This window comes from Astyanax mexicanus, chromosome 21, assembly GCF_023375975.1.
Source record: "Astyanax mexicanus isolate ESR-SI-001 chromosome 21, AstMex3_surface, whole genome shotgun sequence".
Classification (NCBI taxonomy): Eukaryota; Metazoa; Chordata; class Actinopteri; order Characiformes; family Acestrorhamphidae; genus Astyanax; species Astyanax mexicanus.
The window spans coordinates 16,309,848-16,333,114 of NC_064428.1; the positions used below are offsets into that span (position 1 = coordinate 16,309,848).

At 38.5% G+C, this 23,267-nt stretch overlaps 2 protein-coding genes across 2 annotated transcripts; both read right to left on the reverse strand.

The window, feature by feature from the left end:
* Window positions 1-873: 873 nt before the first annotated feature.
* tlr2 (toll-like receptor 2) lies at window positions 874-12,306 on the reverse strand. Its single transcript, XM_022674906.2, has 3 exons — window positions 12,051-12,306; window positions 9,435-9,544; window positions 874-5,382 (listed from the first exon to the last, which is right to left on the reverse strand). The coding sequence occupies exon 3, from the start codon at window positions 5,379-5,381 to the stop codon at window positions 3,015-3,017; it is 2,367 nt and encodes a 788-aa protein (XP_022530627.2). The 5' UTR covers window position 5,382; window positions 9,435-9,544; window positions 12,051-12,306; the 3' UTR covers window positions 874-3,014.
* A 6,363-nt stretch (window positions 12,307-18,669) lies between these two features.
* LOC103045101 (toll-like receptor 2 type-2) lies at window positions 18,670-22,415 on the reverse strand. The gene has a single exon (XM_007260284.4). It carries the CDS (start codon window positions 22,388-22,390, stop codon window positions 20,039-20,041), a length of 2,352 nt encoding a protein of 783 aa, XP_007260346.3. The 5' UTR covers window positions 22,391-22,415; the 3' UTR covers window positions 18,670-20,038.
* Window positions 22,416-23,267: the final 852 nt, after the last annotated feature.

Sequence of the window (23,267 nt, forward strand, 5' to 3'; positions counted from 1 at the left end):
TGAGCATATCAGACTGTAGCGTGCTGCTAACCCCAGCTAGCATTGCTGGAGTAGCATTAGCATTACACACTTACTAGTTAGCTAGTTCGCTCTATTTTTTTTTTAGAGGTGAGAATTATAAGCCTGTATCTTGCTCGTAACCCTGGCCAGCACAGCTGGAGCAGCATTACCTTTACCTGCTAACTACGCTAACCACTAGTTAGCACTTTCACTGTCCAGAGGTGAGTATTTTGGACTGTAGCCTGCTGCTAACACCAGCTAGCACTGATGGTGCTGCATTAGCATTACCCACTAACCGCATTAGTTAGCTCTTTTGCCATTCAGAGGTGAGTATATCTGACTGTGGCCTGCTGCTAACCCCGGCTAGCACTGCTGGACCTCCATTAGGATTACCCATTAACCGCGCTAGGTGCTAGTTAGCTCTTTTGCTGTTCAGAGGTGAGTATTATCAGCCTGTAGCCTGCTCCTAACCCTGGCTAGCACTGCTGGAGCAGCATTAGCATTAGCTGTTTACCGCACTAGGAGCTAGTTAGCTCTTTCGCTGTTCAGAGGCTAGTATATTGGCATGTAGTCTTTCTTATTTACTGTGGTAAAACAAGCTACACGGGATAAACCGCTAGCTAATATCACCCTGGGTTACCAGTACAGTCAGGGTTCCTCAGTGAAGCCTTAATAGAAATCTGTAAATCTAAGCTTACTGTAGATAAACAGAAGCGCTTTACTCACCCAAACGAACAGTTTTCAGGAGAAAAATCTGTGTAGGTTACCGTCTAGAGCTTGTTTGACTTGTGCCTTATAATCCAGTGTAATAATCTGGTATATTTGTGATGTTTCCTCTTTTAGATATGTAGTAAAGGATGGCCTGGGTGCCAAACAATAAAACACAATAAATAATACAAAGATTTTAATGCATGTAAATAAATAAATCACACATTTATTAGACAACCATAAAACCAGAGTCCACTTTTGAAAGAATCAGAGAAAGCATTTGCAGTAAAGAAACAGTTAAACTGTAACACAGAGTTTGTTTCTCACTTATTCTCAAAGTCAAACTCCAACTGGGAAAATACAACAATATTCAGGTCAGTAGTCCTCCAGGGCTCGTTTTAGCCAGACAATTTAGGCCCGGACTCTGCCTGTCCACTAGGGTAAGAGCTGAGGTACAGTTCTCTTATTTGGAAATAGGTTACCTGGCTAAATGAGAAATCCACCTTTTTGAAAAATGTCCCAGGACTGGGAATGGGACCTAGGGCTGCACGATATATCAATATATATGATATATATTTAAGCGTCGTCGTCGCAATGTGTGCATGCGCAATAATCTTATAGACATATACATGGACATGTGATGTCACCTAAGGCAATTAAATCAAACACGTCATGTTGCGATGTTTTGATTCTTGACAGTTTTCTGAGTGAACAGCGCTGTCTCTGTGTCTGTGTGAGTGACAGGCTGCTGCTGCCTGAGAAGCAAAAGAGGGAGCAGGCGTAAATACGAGGTAATCTCATGGCCTCCACATGGCTGGACACATGCTTGTAAATGCAGCGGCTTACGGCCTGTCGAAAGCTCCTCAGTGCACCTCAGTTCGGCACATTAATATTACCAAATAAAGTAATAATTGAGAGTGAGTGTAAAAAGGAGTCCTAATTTCCAAACACTGGAAAGAGTTTCCTGCCCCACCTGCCCCTCTCCAGTCATGAAGCTAACACGGGTTACCAGATCGACACACAGTGGCAAAAAAGACGAGTCTTACTCTGTCGCTGATCAGTGAATATATACGTTTCTGTGCCCAACATGTCACCTAAACTATGCTATTGTTGGTGGTAAAATTACCCAGATATGGTTAGCAACCTCTCTCAAACTAAGTAACTACCTGTTCAGTAGAAAAATAGCCAGCTCACCCATTTCCATGGCTGCAGCACACTGGTTGCGTGCTGTTTTGTTCTATACCTGGCAACCCATGGTGTGGAAATTGAACTGGAGGAATGGGCGGTGGGCAGATTCAGAGGCTAAAACCCACACAGATTACTGTGACGTACTGCACAGTTCTATTAATAAAATACTGGTTTAGCTCTGCTGACAAGAGAGACCAGTGCTTAAACTCACACTTAAACATGGTTTCTTAATATCTGATGATACATCCTAATCATGTTATGAGATCCTACAGCCAATATGGTCCTAAATGGTCCTTTAAGTCATATTGGTATGTAATTAGCTATTTTTTTTCTATTAGACATGAATGTTTCAAAAAGAGTTTGAAGTTTTGAAATTTTTCACATTGCCAAGCTTTTTGACAAAAGCCTGTTTTAAGCATGCACATTAAAATAGATGCACATTAAAATAGATTATCAACAAGGAGAAGATGCAGGTACAGTTTGGGTATTCATTTATTTATTCAAAAAAAAAAAATTCCGATATTTTTATTTATTTTTATTTTTGAGATTTCATTTTATTATGATGTTATTTATATATAAAAAAGCATTGCTATACATAAAGCAGGGTTGATTTTACATATTTTACTTTATCAATAGAATTTTTAAAATAACTTTTGTTTGTTAAAACAAGTTTCTTTTTTCAGTAACAAATTAAGATGCAAAAGTGATGGATCAACATCATATTAGAAAACTGATAACAGTGACTAATTACTATCTGGGTTTCCTTGTGCATGATGGTTTTGTTAAATAACTGTAAATTATTTATGAAGTAGATAAACAACATTGGCTATGTTAAGACTGCCAGCCCAAATCAAATTTTTGGAATATTGTAGCTATATTGTATTATTTTTGACAGTCTGGACAGCCCGATACCACATGAAATCAAGAGTTTTTTTGCATATCGGATATAAACCATATTTGGTTATAAATGCCATTACATTTGGATTTGAACAGACGTATCTCAGTCTGGCACTCTGGATTTTCAATATCTTTTTTTCGCTACTCACAACATGACAAACAACAACCTCATTAAATCCAGAGTGACATATGTGAGGGGGTCCAAGAACAACAACGAAGGTTCAGGAATCCTCCCTTTTCAGTGCAGCTTGCAGATTAGACCAGAATTCCTCTCTTCTTTCTTCCTCCTGAGGCCACTCCAGGTAGGTCTTGGAGTTCATTATTTTGCGTAGCTTACAGAAGCGCTTGGGAATGGTCTGTTTTGCGATTGGCTCCAGCAGGATCAGGACAGCGGAGTCGTTGTGCTCATCGACGATACGGAAATGTGAAAAGTCGAGCTCGTAGCGGCACCACTCGCTGGTGACGAAGTGTTGGGAGAGAACGAACAGTGTGCGGTGGCTCTTCTCAGTAGAGTCGATTATATTGTCCACAATCCAACGGCCTGGACGGAAGTCTCGCTCATGCAGACAGAGGGCGAAGGGAGGCTGAGCACTTTCCAGCTTCGGAACAAGGATTTCTTCAACCCACTCCGCGTCTCGCTGACTGTACGAAACAAAGGCGTCATAACGAAGATTTTCTCTCGCTCTGTGCACCGCTGGCTTTCGCTTTGCTCGTAACCATGCAGCCGTCATTTTCAGGTACCATAACACATGGAGCTTGTGACAGGTCACACCAACAAGCACTAGAGTGAGGACGATCATCGAGCAGAGAATCGAGACCGCAGGGATCATGTGACACTCAAAGACCGATAACTGAGCACTGTCCACGGTCTGACCTCTTAAAGGGAATGGAGAGTCACATACGTAATTATCGTGACCGTCCCTGAGCGTCACCAGGTGGTCGACATCACCCTTAAAAAATGTCACAAACTCACAGCTGCAAACAAAGTTGTTCAATCCAGCTTCCAAATACTGCAGATGTTTGAAGCTCATCAGGTCACTCTTGTTGAACACATTCAGAGTATTCCTCTGAACGAGTAGAACATTGACTCTGGGGAACCTTCCTCCATCAGGGAAGTGCAGGAACCTGTTTCCTGAAAGATTAAGCTCCACAAGGTTGGGTAGGCTGAGGTGGAAAACTGTCAGGTCATTTTCACTCAGATCCAGCGAGGTTAAGCTCACCGGTAGGCATGGTGTTGCCCTATAGAGCTTTGTGGCAGACAAGTTCAGAAACCTTAGACTTTCAGGCCAATCGCACTTCTGAGGCATTGTCCTAAAGTCATTGTGACTGATGTCCAGAAATGTCAGCTTCCTCAGACGTGTCACCAGTTTGAACATGAGCTGAAGAGACTTTAAGGAGTTATAGCTCACATTGAGCGTGTTGAGGTGATGCATGACGCCCGCACCGTAGCATAACGTTTCCTGAATCGTCACATCTGTTAGCAGGTTTTTGCTCAAGTCCAAGTATTCTATATTTTTGAGAAGAGAAGACGTTATGCAGGGCATGACAAAAACAGTGCAGTTAATCACAGACACGGCTTGGGGATGCTTCAGAAGAAAAGCTAACTGGATCATACTGCTAAAAGTGAAGAAGCCCTGGATTTCAACATTGCGAACAAAGATGGTGCTCAGATTGTCGTACCGGGCTCTCCAAGACTTTTCCCACCATCCTTCACCTCTGAGCTGGATATCCTCAACACCAATGTAAGACACTGGAGAACCACCCAAAACCTTCAGGAGACTGGTAACTGCCTCATCGGTTGTGCTGATATTTTGCAGAGTAAGCCTAGCAGTGCCGCCTTTTCTGACCTCTTCAAGGGGTTGCATGGAGTCGTTTGTGTTCAGGAGAGCATCTCTAATAGTCAGTGACGTCTTAGGGTGGGAAACATCTCGAAGGATTTTTGAGACAAGTGATGGATTTTCCTGAAACAGACCGTTTAAGCTTAGTGAAATTGCTGTGATGGGTCGAGTCGTGTTGAAGCTTCCTTTCTCATACGACCTCAGGTTGTGTCCAATAAACGTCATCTCGTCCAGTTGAGTAAGTCCAGTTAATAAGTTCTTTTCAACTTTTTTTAATAGAAGGTCTCCAAGTTTTAGAGTTCTGAGGTTTCCCAAATACTGGAAAACAGATTTAGATCCCAAGGTCGTGTACAGGTTTCCCAAAAGGTTCAGGTGCTTCAGAGATTTAAGGTCATGAAACCAGGATGAAGCGATGTTTTCCAGTTTATTAAAAGACAGGTCAAGCACTACCAGGTTGGACTGTGATCTGAAAGCCTCGTCATGGATCCTTTTGAGTTTGTTCTCCTGCATATACAAAATTTCCAGTTCACTGCACAAACTCAGGTCTGTCTTCTCAACGGATTCGATGTTATTAAAGGAAATGTCAAGGTCTATTACATTTTCAGGAACTGCTGGGACCTGTAGGAAGTTTTGAGAGGAACAGTTGCAGAAGTGATTTGTGTCACATTGGAAACAGTTGCGTCTCTGGAAGGTCAAAACATGAATCCAAGTGAAACTAAAACAGATAAACGTAGACAGTGAAGTTTCCATTCTGTTAAAAAAGAAAAGAAACAAGATATTCATTTTAGAGTCTGTCCTGTCATAAAAAACTGATACACATGTGACATAACTGTAGACACATAGATATAATATTTAAAAATATGTATTTTCTATGAATGCAAATCCCATGAGCATAAGAGTAAGAAATCTTACCTTGTGACACAATGTGATAATTGACATGTAAAATATGTTTAGTATATTTTCATGTAACAATTTGATGTATTAATTATACAATGTAAATAAGAGGATCATACCACTACGGTATGATCATGGTACAGTAGTATGTACAATGGCGTGAAAAAGATTTCTTTTGTTTTTCCTTTTGTCATACTAATAGTTTTCCAATTATCAAACAAACTTTAATATCAGACAAATATAACCTGAGTAAATATAAAAAGCTCTTTTTAAATGATAGTTTTATTTATTAAAGGAAAATAAATTCCAAACCAGTCTAGCCCTGTGCAAAAAAACTGCAATCAAGCTTTACCGGTAACTGACAATGAGCCTTTCACATCTCTGTGAAGGAATTTTGTCTTCAAAACTCTGCCATGGAGACCATTTCTGAAAAGTCTTAATCTTATTATTAAATAATTAACACTGACCTTAACTGAGGCAAGTGAGACCTGCAGTTCTTCAGATATTGTTCTGGATTTTTTGTGACCTCCTGGATGAGTAGTCCATACCCTTTTGGAGTAATTTCGTTCGGCCGGTCACTCCTGGTAAGGTTCACCAGTGTTTTACAATTTCTCTATTTGTGAATAATAGCTCTCACTGTGGTCTGCTGAAGTCTCAAAGCTTTAGAAATGACTTTGTAACCTTTTCCAGACAAATCGATGATCAATGACTGTGTTTTCTGATCTGGTTTTGAATTTCTTTATAATGTGTTGTTTTTTGAGATCTTTTATCTGCTTCATGTTGTCAGAAAGGTTATGTTTAAGTGATTTTTGATTCTACAGGTCTGGCAGTAATCAGACCTGATTATGGCTAGTAGTGAAATTGAACTCAGCTCATCCAAAAAAGTGATTAATCACAGTAAGTTATAGTGGCTAGGTTGGTTTGAATAGTTTTTTTTTCTTAATAAATTAAATCATCATTTAAAAAAGTGATTTTTATATTTATTCAGGTTATATTTGCCTGATATTAAAGTTTGACTGATCTCAAAAATGAAAGTATGACAAGAATGCAAAAACGCAAGAAATCTGGGCAAAATCTAGGGGGACAATTACTTTTTCAGAACCACTGTATATTGATTGATTGTGTTATTCAGCAGGTGGCTTGGGAATGGCCATGCAAGATAAACTATATTGCTAAAAAGTATTTGCTCACCCATCTAAATAATTGAACTCAGGTTCTAATCACTTTCATAGGTCCACAAGTGTGTAAAACCAAGTGAAAAACGTAATAAATAAAACTATTAATAAAACTTAGTGAAATCCAGCATGGGACTGTGATAGGATTTCTCAGTCATGAAATTTCCTCACTACTAAATATTCCACAGTCAACTGTCAGTGATTTTATAACACAGTGGAAGAGACTGGGAACGACAGCGACTCTGTGCTCTGTCAGTGTAAAATAACAGAGTGCGGTCAGCAGCTGCTGAGGAGCATAGTGCACAGAGTTTACCAACTTTCTGCAGAGTCACTACACCAATCACTACACACCTCCAAACTTCATGTAGCTTCAGAGTTCATCACTATACACCTCCAAACTTCATGTAGCTTCAGAGTTCATCACTACACACCTCCAAACTTCATGTAGCTTCAGAGTTCATCACTCACTACACACCTCCAACCTTCATATAGATTCAGAGTTCATCACTACACACCTCCAAACTTCATATAGCTTTAGAGTTCATCACTACACACCTCCAAACTTCATGTAGCTTCAGAGTTCATCACTACACACCTCCAAACTTCATGTAGCTTCAGAGTTCATCACTACACACCTCCAAACTTCATGTAGCTTCAGAGTTCATCACTACACACCTCCAAACTTCATGTAGCTTCAGAGTTTATCACTACACACCTCCGAACTTCATGTAGCTTCAGAGTTTATCACTACAAACCTCCAAACTTCATGTAGCTTCAGAGTTCATCACTACACACCTCCAAACTTCATGTAGCTTCAGAGTTCATCACTACACACCTCCAAACTTCATTTTGCTTTAGAGTTCATCACTACACACCTCCAAACTTCATGTAGCTTCAGAGTTCATCACTATACACCTCCAACCTTCATATAGCTTCAGAGTTCATCACAACACACCTCCAAACTTCATGTAGCTTCAGAGTTCATCACTACACACCTCCAACCTTCATATAGATTCAGAGTTCATCACTACACACCTCCAAACTTCATATAGCTTTAGTGTTCATCACTACACACCTCCAAACTTCATGTAGCTTCAGAGTTCATCACTACACACCTCCAAACTTCATGTAGCTTCAGAGTTCATCACTACACACCTCCAAACTTCATGTAGCTTCAGAGTTCATCACTACACACCTCCAAACTTCATGTCGCTTCAGAGTTCATCACTACACACCTCCAAACTTCATGTAGCTTCAGAGTTCATCACTACACACCTCCAAACTTCATGTCGCTTCAGAGTTCATCACTACACACCTCCAAACTTCATGTAGCTTCAGAGTTCATCACTCACTACACACCTCCAAACTTCATGTAGCTTCAGAGTTCATCACTACACACCTCCAAACTTCATGTAGCTTCAGAGTTCATCACTACACACCTCCGAACTTCATGTAGCTTCAGAGTTCATCACTACACACCTCCGAACTTCATGTAGCTTCAGAGTTCATCACTACACACCTCCAAACTTCATGTAGCTTCAGAGTTCATCACTACACACCTCCGAACTTCATGTAGCTTCAGAGTTCATCACTACACACCTCCGAACTTCATATAGCTTCAGAGTTTATCACTACACACCTCCAAACTTCATGTAGCTTCAGAGTTCATCACTACACACCTCCAAACTTCATGTAGCTTCAGAGTTCATCACTACACACCTCCGAACTTCATGTAGCTTCAGAGTTCATCACTACACACCTCCAAACTTCATGTAGCTTCAGAGTTCATCACTACACACCTCCGAACTTCATGTAGCTTCAGAGTTCATCACTACACACCTCCGAACTTCATATAGCTTCAGAGTTTATCACTACACACCTCCAAACTTCATGTAGCTTCAGAGTTCATCACTACACACCTCCAAACTTCATGTAGCTTCAGAGTTTATCACTACACACCTCCGAACTTCATGTAGCTTCAGAGTTTATCACTACACACCTCCGAACTTCATGTAGCTTCAGAGTTCATCACTCACTACACACCTCCAAACTTCATGTAGCTTCAGAGTTCATCACTACACACCTCCAAACTTCATGTAGCTTCAGAGTTCATCACTACACACCTCCGAACTTCATATAGCTTCAGAGTTCATCACTACACACCTCCGAACTTCATATAGCTTCAGAGTTTATCACTACACACCTCCAAACTTCATGTAGCTTCAGAGTTCATCACTACACACCTCCAAACTTCATGTAGCTTCAGAGTTTATCACTACACACCTCCGAACTTCATGTAGCTTCAGAGTTTATCACTACACACCTCCGAACTTCATGTAGCTTCAGAGTTCATCACTACACACCTCCAAAGTTCATGTAGCTTCAGAGTTCATCACTCACTACACACCTCCAAACTTCATGTAGCTTCAGATTAGATCAAGAACATTAGAGAGTAGAAAGACTCATGAAATTGGTTTCTATGGCAGAGCAGCTCCATCCAAGCCTCACATCACCAAACACAAAGCAGGCCAGCAGATACTTTTGGCAATATAGTGGACCTTAATATAATATTTGCAATTAAATATAATAAATAAATAAATTAATACATAATTGTACATAAACATACATTGCAATGATTTGCAAATCTCATGGACTCATATTTAAATCACAAAAACACATATAAGATGTTGAAAGTAAGACATGTTGACAGACAGTTGATTTTTGGAAATGTCACCTGAGGGCCCAAAGGTCACCAGCATCCAGTATTGACTGTTGGCCTTGTCTCTTGCACACAAGGATTGTCCAGATTCTCTGAGTCGTTTGATGATATTATGTCATGTATGACTGTAGGATAGCAAAAATATATATATATATGTTGAGGGACGTTTTCTGCAATTGTTTTACAATGTGTAGACATATAGTTTTGGCAATTTGTTAAACCTTGGCACATCTTTAAAACGCTCATTTCATTCCCAGTTTTTATTAGCACATCTTCCTTTTTTGTCAGACTTTATAGCCATGTCCCAATAATTATTTTTATTTTTATAAAGTGGTAAATGTCTTAGTAAATTGTTATAATTCTTTTTTATTTTTAAATGGTTGCATTCTGTCAAAAGTTTGGACACACCTTCTCATGTAATGGTTTTATTTGTAATTGTTTATAAATGAATACTGAAGTTACCAGACTATGAAGGAGCAGATAAGAAGTCATTTAGTAAACTAAAATGTGTTAAACAAACATCAGTAATGTGATGCATTTAGGTGCCTTTTTTGTCTGAGGCCAGTAACTCTGATTAACTTATCCTGTGCAACAGAGGTAAAATGTTCTCTTCCTTTCCTGGGATGGTCCTGATGAGAGCCAGTTTCATCATAACCTTTTAGGTTCTTAAAATGTTTCGGATTGACTGACCTTCATTTCTTAAAGTATATTTGTCTTTATTTAATTAAGTAATTCTTGTCATACTCTGGATTAGAACATGACTCAAATAGAGCTATTCACTGTATACCTGTAACTCTACCTCTTCACTTCTTTACATCTGATGCTCTCAAACATATTAAGAGACAAGAAACTCAAGTAATAAACTCTTGATGAGTTCAGCACAGCTGTTAACTGAAAGCCTGAATTCCAGGTGACTCTACCTCATAAAACTAACTGAGAAAATCCAGCCAAGAGGTGATACTTTAAGGAATCTAAAATATAAAACGTACTCTTTTTAAAAAAACATATTTTTTCAGTTTGGATGTCTTTAGTATTAATCTATAATACAAAAATGTTTAAAATATTAAAAAACACTGAATTTCTGGTGTTACCAGACTTTTGACTGGTACACAATTTTATATGTTTTATTAGTTTTTTCTTAAATTGGGGTTGTAGTTGCAGTTTGTCTCTTATGGTGTCAGTTTAATTTAATAACTGTTTTATCGCATACAAAATCTACCTATTATACACAGACAGTTTTTATTATTATTTAAATGTTATATCAATATCTTATTAACAATAGATTCATATCTTAATGTTAATGGATTATTAGATACATTTACGCTACATTAGCCTACATTTAAATGACATTCTGTACAGTTTGCAGTACTACACTATTTACTGTTTACTGTTCTGTGTTGGAACGTGGATGTAAGAAATAAAAATGAGAGCAAAGAGCTAAGGACGCGCACCAGAGGTCTAATAAAGGAAAAGTGACTCATAAGAAGCCTAGAGTATGTTCTCTATTTTATGAGGAAGGTGGACAGGAGGAAAGTCCCTGACCATTATTGCACAAGATATTTACATAGGAAATTAAAGCAAAACTGTCAGGAATTGATACCAGTTTCTATCTTTTTTAGAGCTTTTTAGATATGCTTAAACTCACTGCACCAGAGTAGCTATTTTTATTTAACATCCTTTATTTTAGTATATTATTGGTAGATGTTTAAAATAACTGAGATGTAAAAAAAAGAATGTGTGTACAATAGTACAAAAGCTTGTATACAATTTGGTAATATTAGAAGGCAAAAGCAAAGCAGTAATCAAAACAATATTTTACTTTTTTCTTTGTTAGTTTCTTAAGTTAAGACAGTTATTTATGCATATAACTTTTCGATGTTAAATTGTACTGATTAAAGACTAACCTTTTGTTCTGCATGGTACCAAAATGTATCTATGTGTCTATATGTGTCTATCATTACATATATTCTAATAAAATGCTTAACCCTCCTATTATGTTCATTTGTCAGGAACATGTTTAATTATCCAAAAGATATTTGAAACCTAAAATATCCTTACAAGCAGTGTAAATATTTTTTTAACTCCATTACTAATTATTCTATCAATATTTATTGCAATAGTGTTATTACCTATAACAGGTAATAGTTCAATTAGGATAATTAACTCGTTTTGTAATAAAAAAAAATACATATTCAAACTTTTTTTTTATGTTTCACTACTTTCACTATTACTTTTAAAAGTCCAACATATAAAACAATAGTTTTACATAACACTGAAACATAACATTGCAATTAGTATTGTTGGTGGCTGCAAATATGTGAGATAAACCATTTTTATATTATATGTTGATTACACTAATAAAGGCAAGCAGAAGAAGTTTCATATAGAATTTTTTTTTTACCTGGAACATAACAGGAGGGTTAAAATAAATTATATGATTGACAATTACATGCCTAAAATAGCTACAATAGATTCAATACACTAATTTATGTTTTTATTCTAACAATGCGGTTATTATTATTATTTATATTGCTTTATTTATTTATTTAATACTAGCTCTAGTTGTTAGTAATTAACAGTACTGATATTATCAGGTTGAGCGTTAGTGATCTTATCAATAAAATCAATTACCTTTCTGCTTATTTCTGCCATGTGTAACGTTCTGATAGATGAACCGCAGTTTGCAGCGCACATATCTCCGACCTCAGATAGATGAACTGATGTAACGTTGCGTCACAGGAAGGAACAAAACCACAGAAAGTTAAAGATAATGTTCACCATTTTCAGTCTACACAGGCTTTCATTTCTACAGCAAACCCTTTTCATGCAATAATGAAATCTGTATCTGTATAAAAATCTATACGTTTGGCAGAAATGTTATGAGGAATGTCCTGTACTTCACATCTTATTGTGAGATCTTGTTGAAATAAGAGATAAAAGTTGATTTTCGACTCCAAAAGATGTTTTGATGCCTAAACTTTACTTGATTAAAGAGTTCAATTCTTTTTATGTGAAACTGATGGTCTCCTGGAACGTCTTGCTTCAGTGATCTGTGCTGAGAAATTGAGGATTTGAAAAGAGGAAGCGGCTCTTCATGCAAAGCTGTGTAAAGCTGACGATATCAAGGAAGAGAAGAGCCACATTGTTTAATGGGTTGCCACTCTTGTCGTAAACAACAATTACTGAAAGATTCTCAACAGAATATACAGTATATAAGTGGTGTTAATGGAGTCAAAGATTTAATCTGATTAATCACGACATTATTCTGTGATTAACTGCGAATGATCGCACTTGTTCTTCTTAAGACAAAAGTTTTTTTTTTACAGTGGATATTTGAATATAAATAAAAGAATGAATGTAAGAAATGTAAAATGCAATTATTATGCATATTAGTAGTGTTAATTAAAATACTAGTATACACTTGTATGTTTGAGGTGGGATAAAAACCAACAGGGGGCGCTTTATTAAAGAATGCATAATAAATTGGATAGAGGAAACTTTATTGTTTACTTTATTGTAAACATCTCAGCTTGGTTATAAGAATTTCTGAATTTGAAGCATTTAAAGGTTAGGTTGGTCATGACAGGATCTTGAGCTGGTGGTCCTTCATTCACACCTTGATTGACCTAGCTGTTAGCCCTGCCTCAACAGCCAACAGTTTCCAACTGTTCTTTCCATGCACTTTATCTCAGCTGGATTTGCTATTCTTTTTGTAGGTCACTTGATGTCATTCTGTGGTTACTGACAGACATTAGAATATGTTGACGGCCAATTTCCTGATCTGAACTTCATTAAAAACCTCTGGAATGTAAACAAGAGGAAGATAGATGATCACAAGCCATCAAACCAAGCTGAACTGCTTGAATTTTTGCTCCAGGAGTAAAGGCATAAAGTTATCCAAAAGCAGTGTGAAAGACTGCTGAAGAGCATAAGCCAAGATGCATAAGCTGTGATTAAAAATAATAGGTAATTCCACCAAATATTGATTTAGGAAATCTTTAAAGATTAGTATTGCTGTTCATGAAAGAATGTGAACTTGTTTTCCTTGCATTATTTGAGTCGATTTTGACCATTTCTCATTTTCTGCAAATAAATGCTCTAAATAATATTTGTACTTGTACTTCTGAGAAACATATAATTTTGAAGTGGTCTCTTATTTATTTATTTTTTACCAGAGCTGTATATGTGTTAATTTGTCTTCTTATTATATCTTTTTTTTTTTTTGGTGCAGCATGTGGTTTTGCATAGTTTGTGTAAAAAATGGATGGACGCCTCTGGAAAAGATGTCATCTTAAAGGCAGAAACTCCATACCATGATAGACCCTGGCTTTTGGATTTGTTGCTGATTACGGTTTGGTGGTCTTTCATCCTTGGTCTGGAACACATTTCTTACAAAAAACATCTGAAAAATGTGATTTGTCTGATCACAATTCATTTCCACTGTGTGCTGGTCCATCCCAGATGGTGTCACTGTTGAACTGACAGATTATCTATTGAATGCTTTGTGTTGAAAATGGAAGACCTTTGTTCAGGACTAGGTTACATGCTTTTTTATGATGCTCAAACCTGAACACAGATGCACAGATGCAGACTTCCCTTGTGCTGGTCTGTTAAACCAGTGCTGCAGTTATCTTTAGTTCCTGCTTGTTTTAGAGAAGTCTGGGTCAGTGGTGGTTCTAGCTGGTACAGTGCACTAGGTGAATTCCAGTGTCAGCACTCCCTGGCACCTCCCCCAAAACCCAAAACAACATTAAAGCCCCCAAATTTACTCTAATTTCTTATTTAACGGTGCGGCTAATACTGTACATGTTTTTTTATTTGTTGTTGTTGTTGTTGTTTACAGGCTAACGATCTTCATGCCACCAAAACACGCCAGTTCAGTTAAAACATTGAAAATATACAGGGATTAGACAATGAAACTGAAACACCCGTCATTTTAGTGTGGGAGGTTTCATGGCTAAATTGGAGCAGCCTGGTGGCCAATCTTCATTAATTGCGCATTGCACCAGTAAGAGCAGAGTGTGAAGGTTCAATTAGCAGGGTAAGAGCACAGTTTTACTCAACATATTGCAATGCACACAACATTATGGGTGACATACCAGAGTTCAAAAGAGGACAAATTGTTGGTGCACGTCTTGCTGGCGCATCTGTGAACAAGACAGCAAGTCTTTGTGATGCATCAACAGGCACGGTATCCAGGGTAATGTCAGCATACCACCAAGAAGAACTAACCACATCCAACAGGATTAACTGTGGACGCTGTAAGAGGAAGCTGTCTGAAACGGATGTTCGGGTGCTAACCCGGATTGTATCCAAAAAACATAAAACCACGGCTGATCAAATCACGCAGAATTCAATGTGCACCTCAACTCTCCTGTTTCCACCAGAACTGTCCGTCACCACAATAAATTATTGTGCTCTAAAACCAGGTGTTTAACGAAATATCTTTATTCACCCAAATACGCTGTTTTCAATAAAACAAGCATGAAAATTAATCAGGGCTCATCAGAACAACAAAGTATTTGCAGCTGCTGGACATCGTGCATCGGACTGAATCGTGCATTTAAAGTGGCGCTTTGAGCTAAATGGAAGACTTGGATGAAAAGCAGCGATTTTCTAAAACCGGCCACATGCGAAACGCGACTTTTGCTTAAATCTGCCAGTGGATCCTGACAGCGTGGAGCAGTGTCAAAACATCCACTATCAGCAACAGGTTTCGAAAACTGGTCTGCTGCGTGATGAAGAGGATAACACAACCTCCACAAAGTATTGCATGCTCTTCCGACACGGAGGCGGGAGAGCCGGAGCCGAAGTGCAATATAGGCTAGGCTACCGGTATCAACTCCACCATGGAAAAATATGGATTATTATTGTAATCTGTATTATTTATCATTTCTGTGTAAATATATTGTGTTATATAACATGGACAACTCATAGTCTGGCTCATAGCCAGGTGCAGGCTGTGTATCTACTTTTTTTTCTTTTAAAATTAGTGGGTGCAGCTTACATTCAGGTAGCCCAGATATTACGGTACCCCCTAAAAGTAAAATATGCAGCCGCCAAGCATGCTGGGAGCCCCCTTAGCCTGTGCTAGCACATGACCCTTAGTCTGTGCTACAGTATGTCGACTAATAGTCTTTAAAATAACTGGAAACTAACTCAGTTAAACGGGTGTAGAAAGTGATTGATTTCAAAATGGCTGATCTCAAATTTCATTTTGTTAGTTTTAAAGAGGATGTCGGTGTTAAACAGTGGTAAACACTTTTTCTTCACAATTTTGTTTGGAGTTTGTCGCAGGCCAGAAAAACAGAAATGGATGTAAATTAACACATACATTTTACCAGACAAAATATGAAGTGTCTTGGGTTCATATTAAAAATTCAAAGTAAATGTTAGAAACACTGCACTTTCTTTGCATTTTTCACTGTCACATATTTTTCTCTTACTTATTTTACCCCATTTTCTACCCAGTTGGAAAGAATATTTATTACCCACTGCCTGTTTATATGAACTCCACCAGCAGTGATGGCATAGTTATTTTGAAAAAGTAATCTGATTACTGATTACCCCTTTAAAAAAGTAACTTAGTTACTTTATGGATTACTTGATTTTAAAAGTTACTAAGTTGTTTTTAAGTTACTGCCACCTCAACATAACAGTTAGGCCAAAACAAACTTTACTGGAAGCTTCTCTGCACCTTTGGGAGTTGTTCTGTAAGTGTGCTGTGTGTGTGTGTGTGTGTGTGTTCAGAACAAGTGCTAATTTTAGCCTGTTAGCTTGTTAGCTCACTAGCCTGTTGTTATTTTGGTTTCGGCAGACAGTTTCAGCAATAAAGTGATGAATGTAAATGCTTTTCTTGTCCATCCTTTTATTGTAGCATCCAGCCGGATGCTACAATATCTTTTTACTAAGGAAATCAATAAAAAAAAGTAATGCACAGTGATTTGGATAAATAACTTTAATCTCATTACAGGACTGAAATAGTAATGTGTTAGATTACTCCTTACTGGAAAAAATGATCAGATTAGAGTAATAAATGAATGAAGTTCAACTTATATAGCGCCTTTCTTGAAACCCAAGGAGGCTTTTTTATTTATTTATTTTTTTACATACAACCATTCATACTCAACACTCATTCACACACTGGTGAGAAGCGGCAGCCAATAGCGCACAGCGTACTCTCAACCGGAAACAACCGGCCACCTGTAGGACTGCATCCAGCACTACAGCATTTACCCAGGACAGAGTGGGCACCCAATCCATATCTGGGCACAGTCATGCATACATTTACACACACACATACCACACACTTACACATATACACCAGATCAATATAGAGTATAACATTTTTCTGGGCAGTTTAGAGTATCCAATTTACCTGATCAATTTAGAGAATTACGTTTTTCTGGGCAATTTAGAGTATCCAGTACCTGATCTCCCCGGTGTCCCTGGAAGAAACCCCCCCCCCACACACACACACACACACACACACACACACAGGGAGAACATGGAAACTCCACCCAGAGAGGGACTTGAACCCTAAACCCCTGTGCTGGGAGGCGAACGTGCTCACCACTAAGCCACCGTGCCGCGGCGGCACATTGATGCATTATTGACATCACTGCCTATCAATAGTAAAAATCACAACACTAGGAGGGTGAAGACTAGCACATGCCTTCTGATACAAGTCAGACTCCGCCTCTTTTCAAACCACCACTGATGCAGCATTACTGGTTAGCCTGAGCGTCTGGAGAAAAGAGACCACACCCATATCCTCTACTGCTCTGGGCTGAATCTGACAGTGTCTCTGCATGTTACAAGCTTAAAAACACAAATCCTGGCCTGCAACAACCAAGTAAAGTTTCTCCTAATTAAGAAATTATGTTTTGAGGCATATATAGTAATTAAAATACATTTGTTGGCTAGTTTTTTTCAAATTAACTTTGTTTTTTTTTTAAAAGTGAGAAAACTGCTTACTCCTTAAAGAATTTGTACGTATGAATCAGCACTAGTCTGAATCACTTTACCTATCTCAAATTCTCACTGCCATGATAAGCCAGCAGTGGATTTTTATGGAAGTAAAAATTTCCACTCTGTGACAGATAAAATAGAACATGTAATTCATCCTGGTGTTTCAAGTGAGGCAGAAAAAGAGGGTTGGATGATCTCTACTGCCCTCAAGCTGATGAACTCAGAACAACAGAGTAATACATTTATAGTAATTATTTAACATTTATTTTGATCAATCAAATTGTATCAAAAAGTGTATTAGTTGGTTAGTTATATTGGTATCACTTTAAAATAAGACTACCTTTATAAAGGGTTTATAAATAGTTTACAATGAGTTTATTACTGTTTACTAAATAGGTTGTATTAATAATCAGTTATAACACATATTTAGAAAGGGCAACAATATAGATGGCTGTGGGTTCACTATTTAGCAAACAACAGGTCATTGTTGCCCTTTCTACGTATGTGTTATAACTGATTATTAATGATTTTTAAGGCATTTACAACCTAATTAGTAACCATTAATAAACTAATTGTAAACCATTTATTAACCCTTTATAAAGGTAGTCTTATTTTAAAGTGGTACCGTTTTATTAAACTAAATCACTAAAAAAAAAATTGTGATTTAGAATTTATTTGTACAATTTTATTGGTATGGCAGGTCTTATGTTTGCCCTAATAATTTAACAAATTTATTTAGCTTTTTTTAAATGTGTTTTTGGATAGAGGAACACAGTTATACACAGAAACACAGTACAGTGGAAGAAAATGAAACATGGTTTTTAATCTGTAAACAGCAATGTCTTGTCAATGTATTTAGAAGCTCAATGGTATTTAGGTCAGGACTTTGACTGGGTAATTTTAACACATGAATATTCTTTGATCTGAATCATTCCACTGTAGCTCTGGCTGTATGTTTAGGGTCATTGTCTTGCTGGAAGGTTTATGTATTTTTGGATAGAGGAACACAGTTATAGCAAAGCTCTGAGTTGTTGCCTGGTCTGTTTGTCAGACATTTTGCACTAAAAATAAGCATGTATAATAAACAACATTTAAATAAACTAGTCATTGTGGTTAAAGGTGAGGATGACTCATCTCTGTACTGTGGCTGTACTCTAATAGCTTACTTACATTAGTATGAAGGCATCAACTAACCATAAACATTTCCATTTATATCAGTAATCAAACAACACTTAGATAATCACATAATCACAAAGTTTTAACACTAAGTTTTAACCACCATTAAGGTGGTTGAAATGTGTGACGTGAAAAGTATTTAGCCCCCCCCCCTATATCAGTACAAACAAGAACCACCTTTTCCTGCAGTTACAGCTGCAAGTGTTTTGGCTTTTGTCTCTACCAGCTTTGCACATCTAGAGACCGAGATTTCTCCTTGTTGTTCTTTGAAAAATAACTCAGCCAGTCAATCTCAAAAAATGTTGTGAAACAAAAAATGTTCAACTTCAAAAAATGTTGCGAACCGGAAAAAAACATTGTTTCCGAAAGATTTTGAAAGAATGTTGGGAACGGAAAAAAATGTTTGAAAAAAACAGGTGTCATGCCAAATTTCGCACCCCTGCCAAAAAATACTACCCCATGGGAACCGGAAAAAAATTCCTCTCTGAAAGATTTTGAAAAAATGTTGCGAACGGAAAAAACTTAATCTCCAAAAATTTTGGGAACTGGAAAAACAGGTGTCATGCCAAATTTGGCACCCCTGCCAAAAAATGCTACCCCGTGGGAATCAGAAAAACTTGTGAAACGAAAAAACTTCATCTCCAAAAAATGTTGGCAACTGAAACAACTTTGTCTCCGAAAAATATAGAAAAAAAGTTTGTCTCTGAAAGATTTTGGGAACCGAAAAAACTTCGTCTCTGAAAGATTTTGGGAACAGAAAAAGCTTTGTCTCTGAAAAAAATTGAAAAAACAGGTGTCATGCCAAATTTGACACCCCTGCCAAGAAATACTACCCCATGGGAACCGAAAAAACTTCGTCTCTGAAAGATTTTGAAAAAATGTTGGAAACCGAAAAAACTTCGTCTCTCAAAGATTTTGAAAAAATGTTGGGAACCGAAAAAACTTCGTCTCTCAAAGATTTTGAAAAAATGTTGGGAACCGAAAAACATTGTCTCTGAAAAATTTTGGGAACGGAAAAAACGTTTTCTCTGAAAAATTATGAAAAAACAGGTGTTGTGCCTAATTTGGCACCCCTGCCAAAAAATGTTACCCCATGGGAACCAGAAACACTTCGTCTCCAAAAAATTTTGGGAACCAAAAACCTACGTATCCGATAAGCTTAGACAGGTTATTTGCAGAGCATCTGTAAATGGCAGTTTTTATGTCTTGTCACAGAAGCTCAATGGGATTTAGGTCAGGACTTTGACTGGGCCATTCTAACACCTGAATATTCTTTGATTTAAACTATTCTATTACTGTAGATTTGGCTGTATGTTTAGGGTCATTGTCTTGATGGAAGGTGAATCTCCTTCAGAATCTCAAGTCTGTAACCACATTTTCACACATCTACAAAACCTTCCTCATTTGTTGTCCATATTTTATCTTAACTGTACAAATGGACAGTTAAACCTTTTTGAACTCTCACTGAAGGTTCAGGAATCCTCCCTTTTCAGTGCAGCTTGCAGATTAGACCAGAATTCCTCTCTTCTTTCTTCCTCCTGAGGCCACTCCAGGTAGGTCTTGGAGTTCATTATTTTGCGTAGCTTACAGAAGCGCTTGGGAATGGTCTGTTTGGCGATTGGCTCCAGCAGGATCAGGACAGCGGAGTCGTTGTGCTCATCGACGATACGGAAATGTGAAAAGTCGAGCTCGTAGCGGCACCACTCGCTGGTGACGAAGTGTTGGGACAGAACGAACAGAGTGCGGTGGCTCTTCTCAATAGAGTCGATTATATTGTCCACAATCCAACGGCCTGGACGGAAGTCTCGCTCATGCAGACAGAGGGCGAAGGGAGGCTGAGCACTTTCTAGCTTTGGAACAAGGATTTCTTCAACCCACTCTGCGTCTCGCTGACTGTACGAAACAAAGGCGTCATAACGAAGATTTTCTCTCGCTCTGTGCACCGCTGGCTTTCGCTTTGCTCGTAACCATGCAGCCGTCATTTTCAGGTACCATAAAACATGGAGCTTGTGACAGGTCACACCAACAAGCACTAGAGTGAGGACGATCATCGAGCAGAGAATGGAGACCGCAGGGATCATGTGACACTCAAAGACCGATAACTGAGCACTGTCCACGGTCTGACCTCTTAAAGGGAATGGAGAGTCACATACGTAATTATCGTGACCGTCCCTGAGCGTCACCAGGTGGTCGACATCACCCTTAAAAAATGTCACAAACTCACAGCTGCAAACAAAGTTGTTCAATCCAGCTTCTAAATACTGCAGATGTTTAAAGCTCATCAGGTCACTCTTGTTGAACACATTCAGAGTATTCCTCTGAACGAGTAGAACATTGACTCTGGGGAACCTTCCTCCATCAGGGAAGTGCAGGAACCTGTTTCCTGAAAGATTAAGCTCCACAAGGTTGGGTAGGCTGAGGTGGAAAACTGTCAGGTCGTTCTCACTCAGATCCAGCGAGGTTAAGCTCACCGGTAGGCATGGTGTTGCCCTATAGAGCTTTGTGGCAGACAAGTTCAGAAACCTTAGGCTTTCAGGCCAATCACACTTCTGAGGCATTGTCCTAAAGTCATTGTGACTGATGTCCAGAAATGTCAGCTTCCTCAGACGTGTCACCAGTTTGGACATGAGCTGAAGAGACTTTAAGGAGTTATAGCTCACATTGAGGGTGTTGAGGTGGACCATAATACCTAAACCATAACATAAAGTTTCCCGCATCGTCAGGTCTGACAGTAGGTTTTGGCTGAAATCCAAATACTGGATTTTTATCAGGAGGAAAGTTGTCACACAGGGCAGAACGAAAAACGTAGAGTTGATCAGTGACAGCTTCTGGAAATTCAATAGTAGAAATGCTAATGGGAACAGACTGCTGAAGCTGTAGAACTCTTCAATTTTAGCATTTTGTATAAAGATGGTTTGCAGGCGTTCATAGTGGGTTTTTCTAGCCTTTTCCCACCTGCCTACGCCTCTGAGGGTCATATCCTCAAGACCAAGATAGGACAGTGGGGATCCATCCATAACCTTCAAGAGACTGGTGACTCCTTCATCTGTTGTACTGAAATTATGTATTGTAAGTCTTGTGATGCCCAGATGTTTGACTTCTTTAAAGGGTTGCATGGAGTCATTTGTGTTCAGAAGCACATCTCTAATAGTCAGTGATGTTTCTGGGTGGGAAACATCTTGAAAGATCTTTGAGACAAGTTTTGGGCTTTCTTGAAACAGATCGTAAAGGCTTAGTGAAACTGTTCTAATGGGTTGAGGCATTTTGAAGCTCCCCATCTTGTAGGAACTCAGATTACTTCCGAGAAACATCATCTCATCCAAACAGCTAAGACCACTGAAGACATTGCTTCTTACTTGTTTCAGTGCTGGGTTGCCAAATTTTAATGTTCGTAGGTTCCCAGCAAACTGAAATAGCGGGTCAGATCCTATGGTTGTGTACAGATTTCCCAGAAGGTTCAGGTACTTCAGAGAATTAAGTTTATAAAACCAGGATGGAGAAATGTGCTTGAGCCGATTGAAGGACATGTCAAGCACCTCTAGGTAACGCTGTGAATTGAACGCTTCTTCATGGATCCATTTCAGATTGTTGTTCTGCAGCTTTAAGGTTTTCATTTCAGTGCAGATGCTCAGATCTTCCTCTTCAATCAATTCAATCTGATTGAAGGACACGTCCAAGAGGAGAACGTCTGCAGGAACAATGGGGACTTGCAGAAGATTTTCAGCAGAGCAGTTGCAGAAGTGATACTGATTACATTGATGACATGGTGGTCTCTGAGATGTAAAACTTTCAACTCCACAAAAATAGAAACATATGAAAGACATGAAAACAGTTGCCTCCAGATTCTTCATCCTGTAGCAATAAAAAAAGAACATTGTGTTATACAACCCTCATTTAATTAAGAATGTATGGAACATGCAAATAATAATAAATACAGTGCTTACATTTACTTTGATTGCAACACATTCCAGAAAAGTTGGAACAGTAAAGCATTCACCACTTTGTAATGTTGGTCTTCACCACAGTACCTATTCTTTCTTATGACGCTGTAGTCCCGGTGCTACAGAGCCGGTAAACATAGGGGCTTCTGAGGCTTCGAGTGGTCCAGTGGGCTAAGCGCTGCCACTATGATCCAGAGATCGCTGGTTCGAATCCTGTTCTTATAGCTTGCTATCAGCTACCGAAGCCCTGAGAGAGTACAATTGGCCTTACTCTCTCTGGGGGGGGTAGATGGCACTCTCTCCCCCACATCACTACTAGGGTGATGTCGATTCAGCACAAGGCATCTGTGAGCTGATGTATCGGAACCGAGTCACTGCACTTTCCTCTAAATACCTAAATTGCCTCTGACCCAACTTTTTTGGAACAAGTTGCAGACCCAAAATGCAGGAAGAGATGTACACTACTGGTCAAAAGAGATGACCCCTGTTTTTTAGTTGTCCAGTAGCAGTACTGTATGACCCAGACAAGCTACGTTTTTATTTTCTGATCTTGAGCAATGACTTTATTACTGCACTCCACCTGTCAGACTAACTCTAACTCAAGGCGCTGTTGCCATGTGGGTCAGCCAGACGTGATTCTTCTTTCAGCAGTTTTCTCCAGTTTCCAGATTCATCTGTGATTTCTTTAAAGGAAATAATTATACTATTCATAGTTCTTTTAGCATAATAGTAAGAGTTCTCAGTGTTTCTGTGCCTTTTT